General features: G+C 44.6%; 1 protein-coding gene across 5 annotated transcripts in view; it reads right to left on the reverse strand.

Annotated features, from left to right (window-relative positions):
- Nucleotides 1-18,779, reverse strand: part of LOC114044272 (netrin-4-like) — a 70,321-nt gene that overhangs the window by 26,851 nt on the left and 24,691 nt on the right. For all 5 annotated transcript variants that reach the window (XM_027863663.1, XM_027863660.1, XM_027863664.1 and 2 more), the window contains 2 exons: nt 17,051-17,586; nt 9,909-10,172 (listed from right to left, as the gene is read on the reverse strand). In XM_027863663.1, coding sequence (XP_027719464.1) covers nt 9,909-10,172; nt 17,051-17,586 — 800 coding nt within the window. The remainder of the gene's footprint in view (nt 1-9,908; nt 10,173-17,050; nt 17,587-18,779) is intronic.

The following is an 18,779-nucleotide window of genomic DNA, read 5'->3' on the forward strand; positions in this document are numbered from 1 at the left end:
ACTCCATTCATTCAATGAACTAGTTAAGTTCCCAACAGAAAAACTTCTCTCTGTGCCAGTAAAAAGCATGGCAGAACAAGCAGAGAACAAAGTCAGAAGTTTTGGGTTCTAGTCTCAGCTCTGCCATTACCGAGGTGTGTAATCTTGGGCAAATTCCTCCCTTCTCTGGGCCTCAATTTCTCCCTCTATAAAATGAAGGCGCTGGATTGGACAATCTCTTCCAGCTTTGCAAGTTGTAGCATTCTAACTTTGAACTGGTCTAGGAAGCTCTTTAAAAGAAGTTGACTCCCTTTCATACGTGGAAAAGCAAAGCAAACCCCAGGCTAAAGGAGCCACAAGGTCATTACACCCTCAACAACATTCATAAGTGTTCCTAACAAAATAAAAGGCCATCTTCTGGAAGGAAAACCATCATATTTAAAACCACAAGATGAAAGTAAACCAAAGCATCCATTAAGTAATTAAAAATAACCGCCATACAGTCATTAAGCAGTTAAGTAATAAAATAAAACCACTCACTCCCTTAGCCTCTAGCTCCAGCCAGAACATTTCAGGAAAGTTCTAATGAAAATGCCATCAGCCTCTGTTTCAAATCATAGGATCTCCAAGTTGGAAGAAGGGACTTTGGTGGCTTCGGTGGTCCCCATATGTCTTTGCTACTTAGATCTGCTCTTCTGGTTCAACCCCTACACTTAACAAGTGGTGATCCAATCTATGGCTGAAGACCTTCAGGGTTGGGGAGCTCTCCATCCCCTGAGGCCACCCATTATACTCTCTGGCCAAAATCCAACTAAGCCCATTTAAATTGCAGCTACATGAGTAAGATCGCTCTTCCTATTACCAACTCCAGGAGACTAGAAGGGAGTCTCATTAGGAATGGACAGAATTCCTTTGATCAGCTGAGGAAGAAATTTTTCGGTAATTATCATTCAAGGAGAATTTGAAGGCGAGATGTGGTTTAGGGCCAAAGGATGTGAAAAATGACCCTCGTAGGTTCTCCCCTCTCTTTTCCATTGTGGACTTAGACATCTCCAGTCAGGGGCTGAACAGGGTGTATTGAATTAATGAATGAATTTTATTGGGTGCTACATTTTGACCCCTTCTGGAAGAAAGAAGACCAGATTTCAAGGCTGAAATTCTGGTGCCGGTTTTGGCACTTACTGCTAACTCTGTGACCTCGTGCAAGTTAGAGCGCTGTAGGGTTTTAGACTTGGAAGGAGTCATCCAGTTCAACTCCGTTTTTACAGAAGAGGAAACTGAGGCTTGGAAAGCAGAAACCACTCTACCAAATTACAGAGTTGGAAGAACCTCAGAGGCCGCTTAGTGTGATATCTGTATCTGGCCCTGAATCCCATTTAGAGCATTAATGACGAGACTTTGTTGAAGAAAGACTCCTGGTAAGGGGGATCCACCGCCTTCCAAAGCAGTGCATTCTACTCTTGAGAAGTTCTGTTGATTATCAAGACCGTCCCTCTGCAAGTTCCTCTCCAGCTTTGGAGGTTAAGGAGGACACGTCCGATCCTTTCTCCACGTGACAGTCCTTCAAATACCCCAATACACCTATCATTAAGTCTTTCTTCTCCAGGCTAAACATCCCCAGTTCTTTCAACAGATCTTCATCTGATGTGGTTTCTATTCATTCATTCATTCAATGAACAGTCACCTTCTTCTGTATATGTTCCAGTCTACAGCTTTGAGGCAGCTAGGTGGCATGTATGAATAGAGCAGGGAGCCTGGACTTAGGAATTCACATCTGGCCTCAGACACCAATTAGTTGTATGGCCTTGGGCAAGTCACTTAATCTCTGTCTTCCTCAGTTTCCTCAACTGTAAAATGGGGATATTAATAGTACCTACCTATCAGGGTTGTTAGGATTAAATGAGATAATATTTGTCAACTACTTAGCACAATGCCTGGCTCATAGTAGACACTTAATAAATACTTATGTCCTTTCCTCCCCCCTTCCTCCCTTCCTCCCTCCTTCCTTCCTTCTTAAACGTGATACCCAGAACTGAATATGGTACTCCCCATGTGGTCTGGCCAGAATAAGGCTATTGTCTCCCTCCTTCAGGACACTATACATCCCTTAATGTAGCTCAGGATAACATGAGCATTTTTTGTCACCATAATACACTGTTGACTCATAAGGAACTTTCTGTCCACTTAAAACCCCAGATATTTTTCAAACTGCTACCTAATCATGTATCCTCCATCTTGTACTTGTGAAGTGCATTTTTTTTTTTTGGTACCCAATTGTAAAACTTTATACTTCTCCCTATTAAATATCATCTCATTCTATTCAGCCCATCATTCTAGGTTGATGAAATATTTTTTGGGTTCTGGAGCCTATTATCCAACCTATCCTTCTTAGACTTATGTTATCTACAACTCTGATAGGCATATCTTCTATAACTTCATTCAAATAATTGATGAAAATATTGAACACCATGGCATGGAGGCCCCCATAAGATCCTTAGGGCATTTTACTAGCATCTTCCAAGTTACAACTGAACCATTAATAACTGCTTTGGGGGTCCTCTCATTCAGCCAGTTTGGAATCCATTTCACTGTGCTAACATCTAGCCAACATCTCTCCCTCTGTCCACAAGGGTAACACGTATAGTGGGATACCTCATGGTAAAGAAGCATGGACGATGAGCACACAATGGGGAGAGTCACTGCACTAGATGACCAGTAAGGACCCTCACTGCTCTAAATCTGTGATCCTAGTCAAGTCTTCTTTCTCTTCGCCGTTCCTGTACCCATCCACTCCCCTGTACTTAAACCCTACTTCCTGGTTCTCTCCAGAACGGAAAGTGTTGAAGTACCTAAGGGAACACTGTCGTGGGGCCACTGCTCTACTCAGGAGAACCCGGGGATTGGACACCAGAAGATCTGGGCTCTGGCCGCATGTCTGCCATTAACTTGCTGTGTGACTTTGGGCAAGTCACGTCCCCTCTGCAGCCCTCGGTTCCTCTCAGATCCCATGGTCTATAATTCCACTTTTTATGCTAGGATTTCTTCCCAAAAGTCCCCAAAGGGCATTGCCATCCCTGTCCCAGCTAGAAGCACAGAGGCTCTGAGTAGGAAGGGACCTCAGAAGCCATCTAGCCCAATCTGAACTTGAACAAGAGTCCCCTCCATCACACCCCCAAAAAGGGGTCATCCCTCTGTCGACTGAAAAACTTCATGAAGAGGGAACCCACTCTCTCCTAAGGCAGATTCCATCAGTCTGCCTTCCAGCCCAGTGTGTGTGTGTGTGTGTGTGTGTGTGTGTGTGTGTGTGTGCGCGCGCACTTGCGTGTGTGTTTTCTGCATTATCATCGAGAACAGCGGCCTTGGGGGCCACCCACCCTGGCACAAGCTGGATCAGATAGGGTGAAAATTCAGCTCAAGGATTAGCTGCAGACTGCAGAGGCATGTGGAAAGTCCAGATTATTTGCAGGGTGAGGAAAACTGGGGCCAAGTCACCTAGCCTGAGGGCAATAGGAAAACAAAGGCTCTGGCACACAACCCAGGACCATAGTCTGCAAAGTATTCAAACCTGGGAGGTTTGTCTTCAGGGGTTGCCACCGTCCTTCCCAAGCTGCTCTGTATGATACAAAGAGCATTGATTGCAACATCAGAGGCTCCCGGTTCAAATCTCACCCCTGACACTTATTCCCTTTGTGACCTAAGTTTCTTCATGCCTACATGCTCACCCTCCAGTTACTCTCTAACTTACATCTTTTCCCTCCTTCCCCCAGACCCCAAACCTACTCTTAGAAAAGGCTATACCATCAGCTATTTATAGATGGATTGAGATAATAGATAGTATGCTGAACCCAGAATTGGGAAGACCTGGATACGAATCCCACTTCTCAATGCCCATCAACTGTGTAACTATGAGGAAGTCGTTCTCTGGGCCTCAGTTTCTCATCTGTAAAATGAGGATACTAATATCTGCAGCACTTACCTCAAAGGATTGTTGTGGAGCTAAAATTAGATGACGTTAAGTCAAGTGTTTGACAAACTTTTGCCCCCAGACTGTTGATTATTAGAAGAGCTAGGGCAAGTCTTCTAGGACATTGGATGAATTCCCTATGAAGAATTTATGGAAAGACAAGAGCATGGAGGGGTTGTGATCTGCCCCTCTCCTAGGAGAACAAGAATTCTCAGCCTCATCTCCGATCGTGGGAGGAAGGAAAAACTCTGTTGCCTGTGCAAGGGATTTCAAGTATCTGTGAGTGAATAGCAGAAGGCTGTTTAAGGGATCATTTGACTGGAGGTGGCCAATTGCCATATATATATGTGTATATATATATATGTGTGTGTGTATATATATGTATATATATATGTGTGTGTGTATATATGTATATATATGTGTGTGTGTGTGTGTATATATATATATATAAATATATATAAATTTTGTAAGATAGGCAAGTTGGTAGTCCTGAAATAATCTCATATATATAGATATAAATATATGGATATAAATATATAAATATATATTTAATATAGATATAAATATATATTTAAATATATAAATATATATGCATGCATGCATGCATGCATGTATGTATGTATGTATGTATGTATGTATAAACACATATAGTGTAAGGAAGGATTTCCAAAGATTGAAAACTTCAAAAACGGAACCAGCCATTTGAGGAAGCAGTAAGCCCCAGACTCACTTTACAGCCTAGATGTCCTTGGGAAAAATTTCTGGCTTTTTTGGTTTTATTTTCCTTGATCCTACAGACTGTCTGTTGCCTGATCATGCCTCTTCCTATCTGGTGACCTCACCCTTCCCCCCTAAGCTCTAGTCTGAATCCTCCCTCACATAGCTGGAAACTTCTATGCTTGGAATACTCCAGGTTAGAATATGCCGTGGGCAGACTCCCTCAATGAGATCAGCCTGAGAGAGGGAGAGACTCCTGTCCTCCTTATAAAATCACCTGGGTATGATAGAGGGGAGGGCAGATTCAGGGAGGGGGTAATCAGAAGCAAACCCTTCTAGGGAGGGATAGGGTCAAAAGAGAGAATAGAATAAATTGGGGGCAGGATAAGATCAAGGGAAATATCCAAAAAAATAATCTGGGTTACTTTGAACACAGCAGCCAAGATTCCTGAGGTGACCTACCTGCTATGAAAGCAGGATCCCAGGAGTCCTCGACCATCACGCCAAGGCTCCCTGGTGATTTCTCTGGGTATCTTTCTGTTCCTTCCTTTTTGGAGTTTCATTTTGGAGGTGATAGTCTTTAGCCTTATGTGAGTGAAATCAGTGGATTTTACCGTGTCCTGTCTTTCTCTGCATTGACTATTGTCCATGACTGGAGTGGACTCTCACTTAACATATTCCTTTTTTCCTTAAAAATACTACCCAGGTGACATCTTCCTCATGAAGTTTTTCCTGATCTCCCAACTTCAAGTGCCTTCCCCCCACAAAAAAATATCTTGTACTTATTCCTTTTATACTTTGTACTTAATTTCGCTTATACTTTGTACTTATTTGTGCATGTCTCCCCTGTAACGTCAGCTCCTTGAGGGCAGACCATGTTTCATTTTTTAGTCTTTCTAACTACTGGAGGGAGCTGAGTTGAGGTCTCCCTTGCCTTCCAGTTGGCAAACAGCCTGATCAGATTCACTGGCTCTGCCTGACAATATTTCCATGGTTTGCAGCAGGATGGCCCCCAGGGAGCACAACAAAAGTCCTGCCACAGTTCTTCCTCTGTTTAGAAACTGGAGCCAGGAATGGCCTTGTGACAGAGTTCTCAGTCACCACAGCCCCACTGGGCAGAGAGGAATGTTTGGGAACTTAACAGTCACCAGTAACACAAGCTTGTTTATAGAGCTACTGCTCAGCGCAAGTTTCTGCTCCTGCCAACAAGGGAGGAGCCCTGTGGGAAAATAGGACCCAACCCAGCATCTCAGGAGGCTCTAGCTACCCCAGCCACAGACTGGCTGCTTTGGGTTACTGAATGTCACGATGCTCGAACACAGCTCTATTCACTTGCCCTCATTCAATTCGAAAAGGTATGGGGGGAGATTCGGGGGCTCCACATGACTTTCCCCTCATTACCCGGTGCACGGAAGGGCTAAATATGAGATTATTTCAGGACTACCAACTTGCCTATCTCACAAAATACAAATGGAAAAGAGGTTGCCTGTTAATGGAGAGGTTTTGCAGATGTGCCTATTTGCAGATAGTATTGTGCCAACTATCTAGATCCCTGGAACATTATAGGTCATCTCAATAAAACTGATGTTCATTCAAAAGAGACCAGCCTAGACATCCACACTAGAAACACAAAGTGGACAGAGAATGAATATTGCCCAGATTATAACAAGTAGCTGGATAAGCAGTTACTCTATCAATACATATACTGGACAAGTATTGCAAATGGACAATATGCTGGAACCGGAACTGATTAGGGAGGATGTCCATAGAGATCATAGGCTCAGAGCTGGAAGGGACCATAAAGGTCATTGAGACCAATACTTTCATTTTACATATGAAAAAACTGAGGCTAAAGTGACTTTCTCAGGGTGACACAGTGAGTATCTGAGGTAGAATTCAAACCCAAGTCTTCCTCACTCCAGAGTCCATACAACCTCTCAAAGAGAAGAGACTGAGCTGGATTACATTTAGAAGTCAGTCATCAAACATTTATTCAGCACTTGCTATAAACCAGGAACTAAGCACAGAGGATACAAAGACAAACCACTGTTTACTACCATAAAAACATGTCTTTTCCCACCTCCTAGAGATGTTCTAGGGCCATAAACCATGGACCACCACCCCCAGCACAATTATCATTGCAAGTGATATAAAAGGACAATCTAAAGATTCCTCGATGGGTCCAAACAGGCTTCAGCATATTGCCCAGGATCACCTTCATTTAGGAAGTGCAGTAAAATGCACGAACCATTCTTAGTTTGTGGGCTATATGAAAACAGCTGGCAGGCCAGATTTGGCCCAAAGGCTTTGGTTTGCCAACCCCTGGGATACAGCATTGGACCCACCAAACTTTTATAAGACATTTTTTTTGGTCACACCTGTGATTTCATTAGTATACAGAACTCCCAGGGAGAAAAATTCCCTCCACCAATCCACACTGGAATCTACTCAGCAACTTATAGTCTGTGAGAATTGACTGAAGTACTAAGAGGCTAAGTGACTTGCCCAGGGTCACACAACCAGTTTTTATCAGAGATAGGAAATGAACCCAGCTCTTTCTGACTCTGAGGTGAATTCTCTATTCACTAAGTCATCCTGCCTCTCAAGATTACTTCTTGGGGCAACTAGGTGGCTCAGTGAATAGAGCTCTAGCCTTGGAGTCAGGAGAACCTAAGTTCAAATCCAGCCTCAGACACGTAACACTTACTAGCTGTGTGACCCTGGGCAAGTCACTTAACCCCATTGCCTAGCCCCCCCCCCAAAAAAGATTACTTCTTAAGATGAAATAATAGTGTAAAGTTTAATGATAGAGAATAAAAGTAAAGTCTCATACTTGGGTTCAAAAAAATCAGTTTTACAGGTTCAAGATAGGGGAGACATGTGTAGACAGAAATTATGAAAGATCTGGGGGTTTTAGGATAATCAATATGTCTAAAATGTGTTATACAAGCAAACTAATGAATAAACGACATCCTAGGTTGAAGAGAGACATGAGATCTGTGATATAGGCCCACTGTGGGACAGCTAGGTGGTGCAGTGGATAGAGTGCCAGGCCTGAAGTCAGGAAGACCTGAGTTCAAATCTTACCTCAGACACTTACTAGCCGTGTGACCCTGGACAGGTCACTTAACCCTGTTTGCCTCAATTTCCTCACCTGTAAAATGAGCTGAAGAAGGAAATGGCAAACCACTCCAGGATCTTTGCCAAGAAAATCCCAAATGAGGTCATGAAGATTCAGACATGACTAGACAACAGTCCCACTTGCTCTGCTGACGTCAGTAATATAGTGAAATATTGCATTCAGTTCTGGGTGCAATCTTTTTTTTTTTAAGGTAATTGGGGTTAAGTGACTTGCCCAGGGTCACACAGCTAGTAAGTGTCAAGTGTTAGGTCTGGGACTGGATTTGAACTCACATCCTCCTGACTTCAAGGCTGGTACTCTATCCACTTCACCACCTAGCTGCCCCTGGGTGCCATCTTTTAGGAAGGACATAGATAAACTAGGAAGCATAGAGAGGAAGGTCATTGTCCCATCAAAATATCCCTTCAGCTTGTCTAATCCCACCTCATTTACAGTTGGAGAAACTGGGGCCCAAGAAAGTTGAAGAACTTGACAAAGGCCACACAGTGAAATGGTGACAGAAGAAGGAAAGGAGACAAGCATTTATTAAGCACCTACTATGTGCTGAGCACTGTTCTAAGAGTTTAACAAATAGGATCTCATTAGATCTTCACAATAACCCCTGTGAGGCAGGTGTTGTCATTACCCCCATTTTACATTTGAGGAAACTGAGGCAGACAATGATACAGTGACTAGGGTCCCACAGCTAGTAAGTGTCTGTGGCTGGATTTGAACTCGGGTCTTCCTGATACCAGGACAAGTGCTTTCTCAATTTGTGCTGGAACTAGAAGCCAGGTCTCCAAATAACTAATCCAGGACTTTTTCCATGACACTAACAGCAGTTTCCTCATGTTCTTACAGGGATGAGTCACTGAAACCTTTTCCAAATATTTCCATCCAACTCTGCCCCACAGGCCACTAAGGGAAAGGAGAAACTGCCCCTGAGCTTATGAAAGCACTGCTGGCCCCAGAAAGGGTCACTGGGCTCATCTTCTGGGGGGCCGGAGAATGCTTTCTTGCCTCCATCTGCATGCATTCATTGACACTCTTGAATTCTGGCACTGGAATTGCTACACTTGTCAGAGAATAGAAGTTAAGGATAGCACCTGATTTCTAGAGATAGCATCTAATTCTTAGGCAGCTAGGTGGTGAAGTGGACAAATCACTAGTCTTGGGAGTCAGGGAGACCTGAATCCTAATTCTGCCTTAGTCACTAGCTTGCTATGTGATCCTGAGCAAGTCACTTAACTGCTTAGCCTCAGTTTCCTCATCTGTAAAATGGGGATAGTAAAGGCATCTACCTCTTAGGATCAAATGAGATATTCGTACAGCATTTTGCAAACCTAAAAGCGCTATACAAATGGTAGTTAGGATGATGATGATGATGATGGTGATGATGAAGAAGGTAATTACCTGATTACCTGGGAACAAGCAAATTTATGTCCCAGTGGTTTAGCCATATGCCCTGTGTGGACTTCAATTTCTTCCTCTGTAGAATAAGAGGTGGTCTCTGAGGTCACATCTAGCTCTAATGTTCCTTGTTCTACGTTCTAATATTGTATGTCTTAAGTTCCTTCCCAGCTCTAACATTCTATGATCTAATGCTCTCTGCAAAAAGCCATAGGGGATAAAAAGAGGTACAAAACATAACCCCTGCCCTCAGAAGGCTTATAGTCTAGTAAAGAAGGTAAGACAAGTACACACATCACCATAATGCATGACAGAACGTGATACGGGAGGGATATGCTAAAAGCTATGGGGGTTTAGGGTATTTCTACCTTGGTGGTGAGGGAAGCTTTACAGGGGCAGTGGCATTTGACTTGGCCTTAAAAGACAGGAATGACTTCCACAGAACAAGGTGGAGGAGAGGCCTGAGAGAATGGCATGAGCAGAGCCATAAAGCACATGCATACTGAGTCTTCTATCCTAGGTCAGCTAGATGAGTGAGACCTTCCCATCAGTCAGGCTTTGCTCGTTCTCCCCCTCTTTCCTCCCAATCCATTCATCACAAGGTCTGCTGTCCTCCCTTCCACACTGGGAACCTTTAAAGGCCAGCTCATGTGAATGCTCACTTCCCCAGCAAGCAGACAAGACAGGATCTCAGCCCCACTGAGGTCATGTTCTCACCATACTCCTGGAGTTCCCCGTCTCATCTGCCGGCTGACACATCTCCCCATGTCCGTTGCAGAAGCAGCTTCCACGGACAATCAGGTCATAGATGGCATAATGGGTGAATCGCTGGGGTTTCTCCAGGAGCCTCACCCCCTGGCAAGGGCAATCCTGCCTTTTTAGCAGCACAAGACGGAGGTTGGTGAGTTTTAGCAAATCTTGGGCTTCTGGGCCATAAGGATCGTCAATCTGATTGGTTGGAGTTAGGGCCCGGTAGATGACCTGGGAGAAGAAAATATGAATCAAGCTACTTGAATTGAATATGAGTTCTCCAAAGGCAAGGTCTCTCTTATTTTTGTATTTCTATCAACAGCGCTTGGTAAGCATTTAATACGTGCTAGCTGAATGGAATGGAGAAGAGAGGGTCTGTTCTATAAGAACAAAATTCAGTTAGGAGATCTGGGCTAAAGTCAAGGCTCTCCTACTTACTAGCTATTTGACCTTGTTGGGTTACTTCCCTTCTCTGGGCCTCAATGTCCCTTTCTGTAAAAATAAAAGAGTTAGACTAGATGATATGTGAGGTCCTGTTCTGGGGTCAAGACCTAAAGTGGTGTTCATTCTTGGTTAGAGCCAGCCTTTCTGGTAAATAGGTAGTAGGTAGAATAAGCTGTCTACATGGTAGAATTATAATAATAATATTTTGTTTTTATCTAATTTTTCTCAATTACGTGCAAACAGAAAATTTTAACATTTTTTTTTTAATTTTGAGTTTCATATTTTCTCCTTCCTCTCCACCCACCTCCTTGAGAAGGCAAGAAATTTTATATAGATTACACATATGCAATCATGTAAAACAAGGGATAATACTAATAATTGATTATAAGAATAAGAATAACATTTATGTAGTGCAAAAGCACTTTACAAATATAATCTCATTTTATCCTTACCAGAAGCCTGGGAGGTAGGTGCTATGATTATCATCCCCATTTTACAGATGAGGAAACTGAGGCAGACATAAGTGGCTTGCCCAAGGTCACATAGCTAGTAAGTGTCTGAGGACAAATTTGAACTCAAGTCTTCCTGCCTCCAGGCCCAGCATTGTATGCCCTACGGCTCCACTAGCGATCCTGAGCCAATCTCTCCCTCACTTAGTTCACCGATACCTAAAATACCTAAAATTCCTTTAAGAAGGACAAAGTCTTCCACCCCGCCATTATGGATAAGGCTAAAAATAACTCTCCCAGAGGTGTTTGCAACATATCTATTTAAATGAAGAGAAGAGATCACTGCACTAAAATTCAGGAGTTCGGTATAATGGCAAGGCCACTAGTTCTGGCACCAGAACACACTCAACTCAATTCAACAAACGTTTCTTCTGTATCTACCACTGACCAGGAGCTGGAAGTACAAATACCCAGTTTCCAGCTGTATGTGGGAAGGACTGGAGAGGGGAGAGGTTGGCTTCTGGAAAACCAATTAAGAGTCTACTGCAGACGAGAGCCGATGAGGGCCTGAATGGGGGTGAGGAGGCAAGCCAAGAAAGATATTGTGAGATAGAACCACCAGAGGCGACTCGCTTAGCTGTGTGGCCTCCAACAAGTGATTCCATCTCTCTGACACTCAATGTCCTTATCCGTTAAAATGAAGGGATTAAATCAGCTCAGTGATTGCTAAGGCCTTTTGGCGGCTCCTGGGAATGTCAGACCTGGCTTCTTCTCCGGCTCCCGGGGGGACCCTGGGTGTATTTCCCCTTTCTATGATTCAGATTCCCTTTGTATAATAGAAGCCTATTGGGTTCAATCTAACGTGTCTTTGGGTTTTGATAGGTTAGGATTCTATCACTTATCTTCAGCCTAAATGGCAAATTATTACCAAGAGACAAATATAAAAGGAAGAAAAGAGAGGGAGGGAGAAAACAAAAGGGATGGAGGTCATTAGAAACCTGAAGGGAGAGAGGGAAAGGATGCTGAGGGATTGGGGGAGGGAAGGAAAGAATGAATGAATGAATGAATGAATTTTTAAAAAAGCACTTAGTAAGCACTTATGTGCCAAGCATTTAGTCAGAGAAGACCTAGAGAAAGGAGGCTGGGAACATAAAAATCGAATTTTGCCAACCTACAGTCCTTTGCCCCAGACAGAGGAATGCTTCTTTTCCCCCTTGGAATAGTTATGAACTTCCCCCTCTTCCATCCAGGCTCCCAAAGGAGAAAGAGCCCCTTGCCTCTCTGGGCGCCTCTGGCTGGGGCTCTGAGTCATGTCCAGATCTGGGTGTTCTATTTTTGTCTCCATGAGATCAGGCCCCAGTCTTACTCTCTGCTTGGACTCTATTGCTCAGCAGGGCCCTTTATACCAAGGGCCGACCAGAGGGTGGGCTGACATACCATGCACGCTCTCTGTCAGCCAGCCAGCCCACTCAGCAACATTTGTTCTCCAGGCTTAATTCCTCTTTAGAGAATCTTAGAGCTGGAAGCGACCTTGGAATCATTTCATCTAGCTCCCTCCCTTTCCAGAGGAAGAAACTGAGACCCCGAAAGAGGTCTCGGGGTAACACAGTGAATTATTGATAAAGATGGGAAGAGAGCCCAGGTTTCCTGCCTCCCAAGCCCCCTGTTCATAAGCTGAATTCAGGGACCTAAGAGATCAGCTGACCAACACATTCATTTCCCAGGTGGGGAAACAGAGGCCCAGAGAGGGCAAGTGAGTTGCCTCAAATCACACAGGTTCTAAGTAAGAGAGAAAAAAAGTTGAATCCAGGCCCCCCACCTTTTTAAAATTTATTATTTATTTTAGGCAATTGGGGTTAAGTGACTTGCCCAGAGTCACACAGCTAGTTAAGTGTCAAGTGTTTGGTCTAAGGTCAGATTTGAACTCAGGTCGTCCTGACTCCAGGGCTGGTGCTCTATCTGTTGTGCTACTTAGCTGCCCCCTAGGCCCCTTTCCATCACTGCCTCTCACTGTATTCACTCCATTTACAGAGTTCTTTATATCTTGGCCGACTGACTTTAGCCATTTCTTATCGAGGTCCAGGGTAGCTAAGTGGTGCAGTGGATACAGCACCAGGCCAAGAATCAGGAAGATCTGAGTTCAAATGTGATCTCAGACACTTACTATCTGTGAGACCCTGGGCAAGTCACTTAACTCTGTCTGCCTCAGTTTCCTCATCTGTAAAATGAACTGGAGAAGGAAATGGCAAACCTCTCTGGTGTCTCTGCCCCAAATGGGGTCACAAAGAGTTGGACGTGACTGAGAAACAACAACAAATTCCTCATAGGAAGCTGCACAATATATTTGCATGTAGGAGGTAGCCTTGCACAAATTCTTTTGGCAGCTAGTGGCACAGTGGACAGAGTGCTGGACTTCGAATCAGGAAGATGGGAGCTCAAAGCTACCCTCAGACACTTACTAGCTGTATGACCCTGTGCAAGTCACGTAACCGTTTGCCTCAGTTTCCCCATCTGTAAAATGAGTTGGAGAAGGAAACGGCCAACCATTCCAGTACCTTTGCCAAGAAAACCCCAGTGGGGTCCCAAAGAGTCAGAAGAGCAACATCAAGGTCCAATGCCATGCATTTCAAACTTGGGTTCTCAGCCTGACTCTTCGAATGACAGAATCCTAGGTCTGGAGCTGAAAAGGGTGCCAGAAGTCATCTGGACCACCGCCCCTCACTTTACAGGTGAGGAAACCGAGGTGGAAGGCAGGTGAAGTGACCTGTCTGTGATTTGCCACTACTCACGGGGTGTTAACACCCTCCAGGGATATGCCAGAGGAGATTTCTGTTCATGGAGGGATTGGGATAGCTGCCCTCTGAGGTCTCTTACAACCTGAGAGCTGGTGGTTGTGTCCTTCTTCTTATGGATTCTGGCCTATGAAACCGAGAGGTGACACGTTTGTCCCATCTGCCATTGATTCCATAGAGATCCCCCTCCCCTCTATCTCTGCATTTTTTTTCAAGTGAACAGACAAGTTGAAAAACTTGCTGCATAGAAAATATTTTGTCCATTCCTTTGTGCTCTGTGAGGGCCCAGAGGAGAGGGGGAGGGGGTGTCGGCTGATGCCCCAGAGATCATTCTATTGTAGGTCTGGCTCGATCAAATCCCAGTCAGACTGCCTGATGCAGCCACAAGCCCTCACCTGATCAAGCAGCCCAGCCCATGAGGGCCTTCATCCTGAGCCCCCGTGGATTGTGCTGGGTCCTCCTTTCCCTCATCATGAGCTGAGCGGTCACGTATCCTCTCCAAACCACCGAGGGCCTTGACATTCCCCAGGCCAAGGGAGCCATGAGCTAACAGCCCCAGCTGCAGAGGCCAGCTGTCCACATTCCACCAGCCCACACAGCCGTAAGCCGACGCCTGGCTGGTCCGGGTTCCAGCATCCCCTACCCAAGCAGAGCCGCGAGGCAGGTCCTCTGGGCATCAGAGCTGCCCTACTGCCAATTTGGGCAAGGCCCTCTGATTCTGGTTCACAGAAAATGGGAGATGTGGGAGGGGGTGAAAGGGTGGCTCTTCCCTGGGCTTACCTGCGCTGTCTCAGACAAATGACCCCACCTGAGATTATTCCAAGTATCTGGTCCCTTATAATGGCTCTGGGTGTCAGGATGAACTTAACAGGAACTGAAGTGGATGTCCTGCCCCTATATTCCCCATTTCCACCAAGTGCTTCCCATCTGGTGGATCTAGATGAGCTTTGGTAGGATTCATTCCTTCCCTCCTCCTTCTCCCTTCCCTCTCTTCTCCCCTCCCCCAACCATATAAAGCCTAGGAGTTGAGACAGGAAATTGCTCCTTGATGCCAGCAAATGCTCCCATTCTCCTGATGCCACTGGTCGGTCCCATTCCACCCCTCCCTCCACTCTCCTGGAGCCTATCTATTCTTGCTCTGACATCTTTCCACAGCATCTTTTGGGCTCTACAATGCTGTGCTACTCTACTTTGAATGACAGCAGCAGTGGCTAGACCGCTGGGCCTGGAGTCATGGAGGTTTTGATTTCAAATGTGGCCTCAAACATTTACTAGCTGTGTGACCCTGGATGAGTCACTTAGCCCCTGTTTGCCTCCATTTCCTCATCTGTAAAATGGGGACACACTGGAGAAGGAAAAGGTAAACCACTCCAGTATCTTTGCCAAGAAAACCCCTTGGACAAAGTCCACTGGGTCACGGAGAGTCGGACACACTGGAGTGACTGAACAACAAAATGGTATAGTAGATTCAAACCCCAGTTCTGACAAGTGTGCATGACCCTGATAGCCAGCATTTATATAGCACCTTAAAGTTTGCAAAATACTTCAGAAACATTATCTCATTTGATCCTCACAACAACCCTGAGAGACAGGTGCTATTATTTTCTTCATTTTACAGAAGAGGAAACTGAGGCAAGCAGCACTTAAGTGACTTGCCCAGGGTCACATAGCCAATGAATGCTTGATTTCAGCTTTGAACTCAAGTCTTTTTGACTGCAGGTCTGTGATCGATCCATCATACCACCTACTTTTTGCAGGTAAGGTAGTTTTTGGGGAAACTAAGTGAGATGTTGGGAAGGTGGAAGAGAACTGGGTTAGAAGAGGGAAATACTCTAAGGAGAACAGAGTTTTGTGTCTTGGGAAAGAAATGGATTATTCACCATATTAGCTTTAGAGTCAAGAACAAGCTAGAGGGAAGCAAGGACAATGACCAAGATGAATGTGAATCCCATAAGAATAAAATTAGGGGCTCTAGAATATAGAAAGGACCCAGGCTGGCAATGAATACTATGGACCACAAACAGCTTTTAGTTTTTAGTTATCCCAGAGAAAAGAGGGCAGATAGCAAAAGGATGATGGAGATAAGGCCAAATGACTCAACCCATGTTGCCTCCATTTTCTTTGACCTATGAGCTAGACCTGTGGTGTCAAACTCAAATAGGAATCGAGGCCATTAAACCATAAAAAGTCTCTGTGAGGCACATATTGACTTAGAAAACCACATATGAACATGTTCACTACATTTTTATTTTGTTAAATATTTCCTAATTACATTTTAAACTGGTTTAGGCTTTCTCAGCACTCAAGAGTGTTCCGGGCTGTTTGTCTGACACCTCTGGTCTAGATAAACACGCTGTCAAGTAGATTTGGAACTGGCTGAATGACTAGAAGAGTAGTCGTTAATATCGCCACGTCTCCTTGAACGGTGGTCTACAGTGGAGTGCTCCAGGGATCTGTTCATGTTAACATTTTTATCAATGACAAAGGCATAAGAATTCTTAAATTTATAAGGATAGGAGGTAAGAACAGCTCGGTAACTTCTTAGCAATCTATAGTCTTAAAAGAGCTGACTAGAACAGCAAGAGGGGAAGTAAGTGACTTTCCCAGGGTCAGCCAGTATGTCTTAGTGGGAGAACTGAACTCAGATCTTCCCAGCTTCAAGGCCAGTTCTCCATTCATGATTCCACACTTTCTTGACAACACGAAACTTAATAGGAATAAATGTAAGGGCCCTACAGTCATGTTTGAAAAATCAGTTTCAGAAGTACATGACGAGGGGCGGCTATGTTGTACAGTGGATAGAGCACCAGCCCTGGAGTCAGGGGGACCTGAGTTCAAGTCTGGCCTCGGACACTTACTGGAGAAGGAGAAGGATCTTTATACGTCATCCTAGCACATGCCTCACACAAAGTCAGCCTGAATAGATACTTATTAAACTAAATTCAATCATGGGGTGAGGATTTCAGGCCTTAGAGGTATCATGCAACCCTTTGTTTAGTTGAATGTGGATCCGGATTTACAAGTCTTTGTGGAGAGAGACAAAGATTTGAGTGTAATAATGAGGTGCTATAAACTTAAAACTAATGTGCTAATTAAATTTGTGAGCCTGGATACAGCTAATTGGTGGAACAGAAGTGCAGAGGAAAGGGAGCCAGCCCAGTGGCGGCAAGGTGATGTAAGAAATGCTCAAGAAGAAATTGGGTCTTACCGGATGGGTTTAGAGACGAGCTTGGGTGTGGTAGGGAGGGATTCCTGTAGGAGAAAACATCAGCAAAGGAGGGGAGGTAGTAGTAAGCATGGCCTGTGCAAGAGACCTTGAGGATACCAGCCTTACTGGAGGTAGAGTTTATACTGAAGATGAGAGGTAGGTTGGGGCCAGGTTATAGAGGGCTTTGAGTGCCAAACTAATGGATGGGGTACTTACCTCACCTCTGGTACAAGGAATAGCATCTGAATACCTAGATGTACAAAGGGAGCCTTCTTCAACTAGGTCATCTTGGAGCCCAAAGGTGGCCGTACAGTTGGTGGCAAAATATTTATAGGGCCTCCAGGTATGTCCACCATCCTGGGAACGCTCCAGGATCATGGCGGCTGGCCGGGGAGACTTGAAGACCACGATGACATGAGTCAGGTAGAACTCCGTCTCAAAGTCCAGATGAATCTCTTCTCGGGAGATACCCGCAGCCGACTGCCACCAGGTGTTGGGAAAGGTAAAGACATCGTCCGTCATGGAGGATGGTGGGTGGGAATTGTTGGGTTGCTGAGCATTGCACTTGGTGCACTGAAGATAACCACAGTTTAAGGTGCTGGAAGGGAGGGGAGGTTGGTCCACGTAGGAGCAGGAGAGCTCTGTACCACTCTCCCCACAGGTGGTGAACGTGATAGGGGTCCTGCCTGTGGCAAGGTTCCCCACAGGTGGGTTGCAGGCACGGTGGTCACAATGAAAGGTATGGAACTTCCCTGAATGTGCAACACAAACATCGCCCCCCCAAGAAAAAGTCAGATTTAGTAGTGTCACCTCGAACCCTCCTTGACCCTCCCCTTCAGAGTCATACATAATTTTCCATCTTCTTATCCCCATTTAAAAAGTATTACATTTACAGTTTTATAGAATACAAGAACTTTAGAATACAAAATATTATAAGAATGATAGAGATGAAAGTAACCTTTAGAAATTAGAAATAGAAATCATCTAATCAACCACTGAATATGGCAGAGGAGAAAGCCAAGGCCCAGGAAAAGAAGAGACTTGACCAGGGTCACACAGGTAGCAATCAGCAGAATAGCAAAGCTGTACCTAGAACCCAGGTGTTCTCCTCCCTGGTTCAGGGACTACAACAGACCCCATTTCCTGAGAGCCCCAAATGGTCTCTACTGTTCATGAACTTACAACTCCTCTGGGTCTGCCTCATGCATAGGCAGAGTAGGCAACTGTCACCCACCTCCATGGGGTGATCTCACCACTGGTATTTTTGTTATTGTTGTTGCTGCTGTTGTTGTTTTGTTTTTGTTTTTAAATTTATTAATTTATTTTTAGTTTTCAACATTCACTTCCACAAGATTTTGAGTTCCAAATTTTCTCCCCATCTCATCCCTCCCCCACCCCAAGATGGCGGGCATTATGAATACCCCTTCCCCTAATCTTCCCTTCCTTCTATCTCCCCCTCTTTCTCTTATCCTTTTCCCCTTCTATTTTCCTGTAGGGCAGGATTGATTTCTATATTCCATGGCCTGTATATCTTCTTTCCCAGTTGCATGTGAAAACAATTTTTAACATTTGTTTTAAAACTTTGGGTTCCAAATTTTCTCTTTTCCTCCCTTTCCACCCACCCTCATTGAGAAGGCAAGCAACTCGGTACAGGTTATACATGTGTAGTCATGCAAAACACTTCCATAGTAGTCATGTTGTGGAAAACTAACTATATTTTCCTTCATCCTATCCCACTCCCCATTTGTTCTATTCTCTCTTTTGACTGTTTGCTTCTGATTACCCCCTCCCCAATCTGCTCTCCCTTTTATCATCCCCCCAGCTCTCTTATCCCCTTCCCCCCTATTTTCCTGTAGGGTAAGATAGATTTCCATACCCAATTGAGTGTGTAAGGTATCCCCTCCTTAAGCCATGATTTCACCATTGTTAAGGAAGGCCTTTCTGC

The sequence above is a fragment of the Vombatus ursinus genome, unplaced genomic scaffold (assembly GCF_900497805.2).
Source record: "Vombatus ursinus unplaced genomic scaffold, bare-nosed wombat genome assembly UNPS02014773.1, whole genome shotgun sequence".
Lineage (NCBI taxonomy): Eukaryota > Metazoa > Chordata > Mammalia > Diprotodontia > Vombatidae > Vombatus > Vombatus ursinus.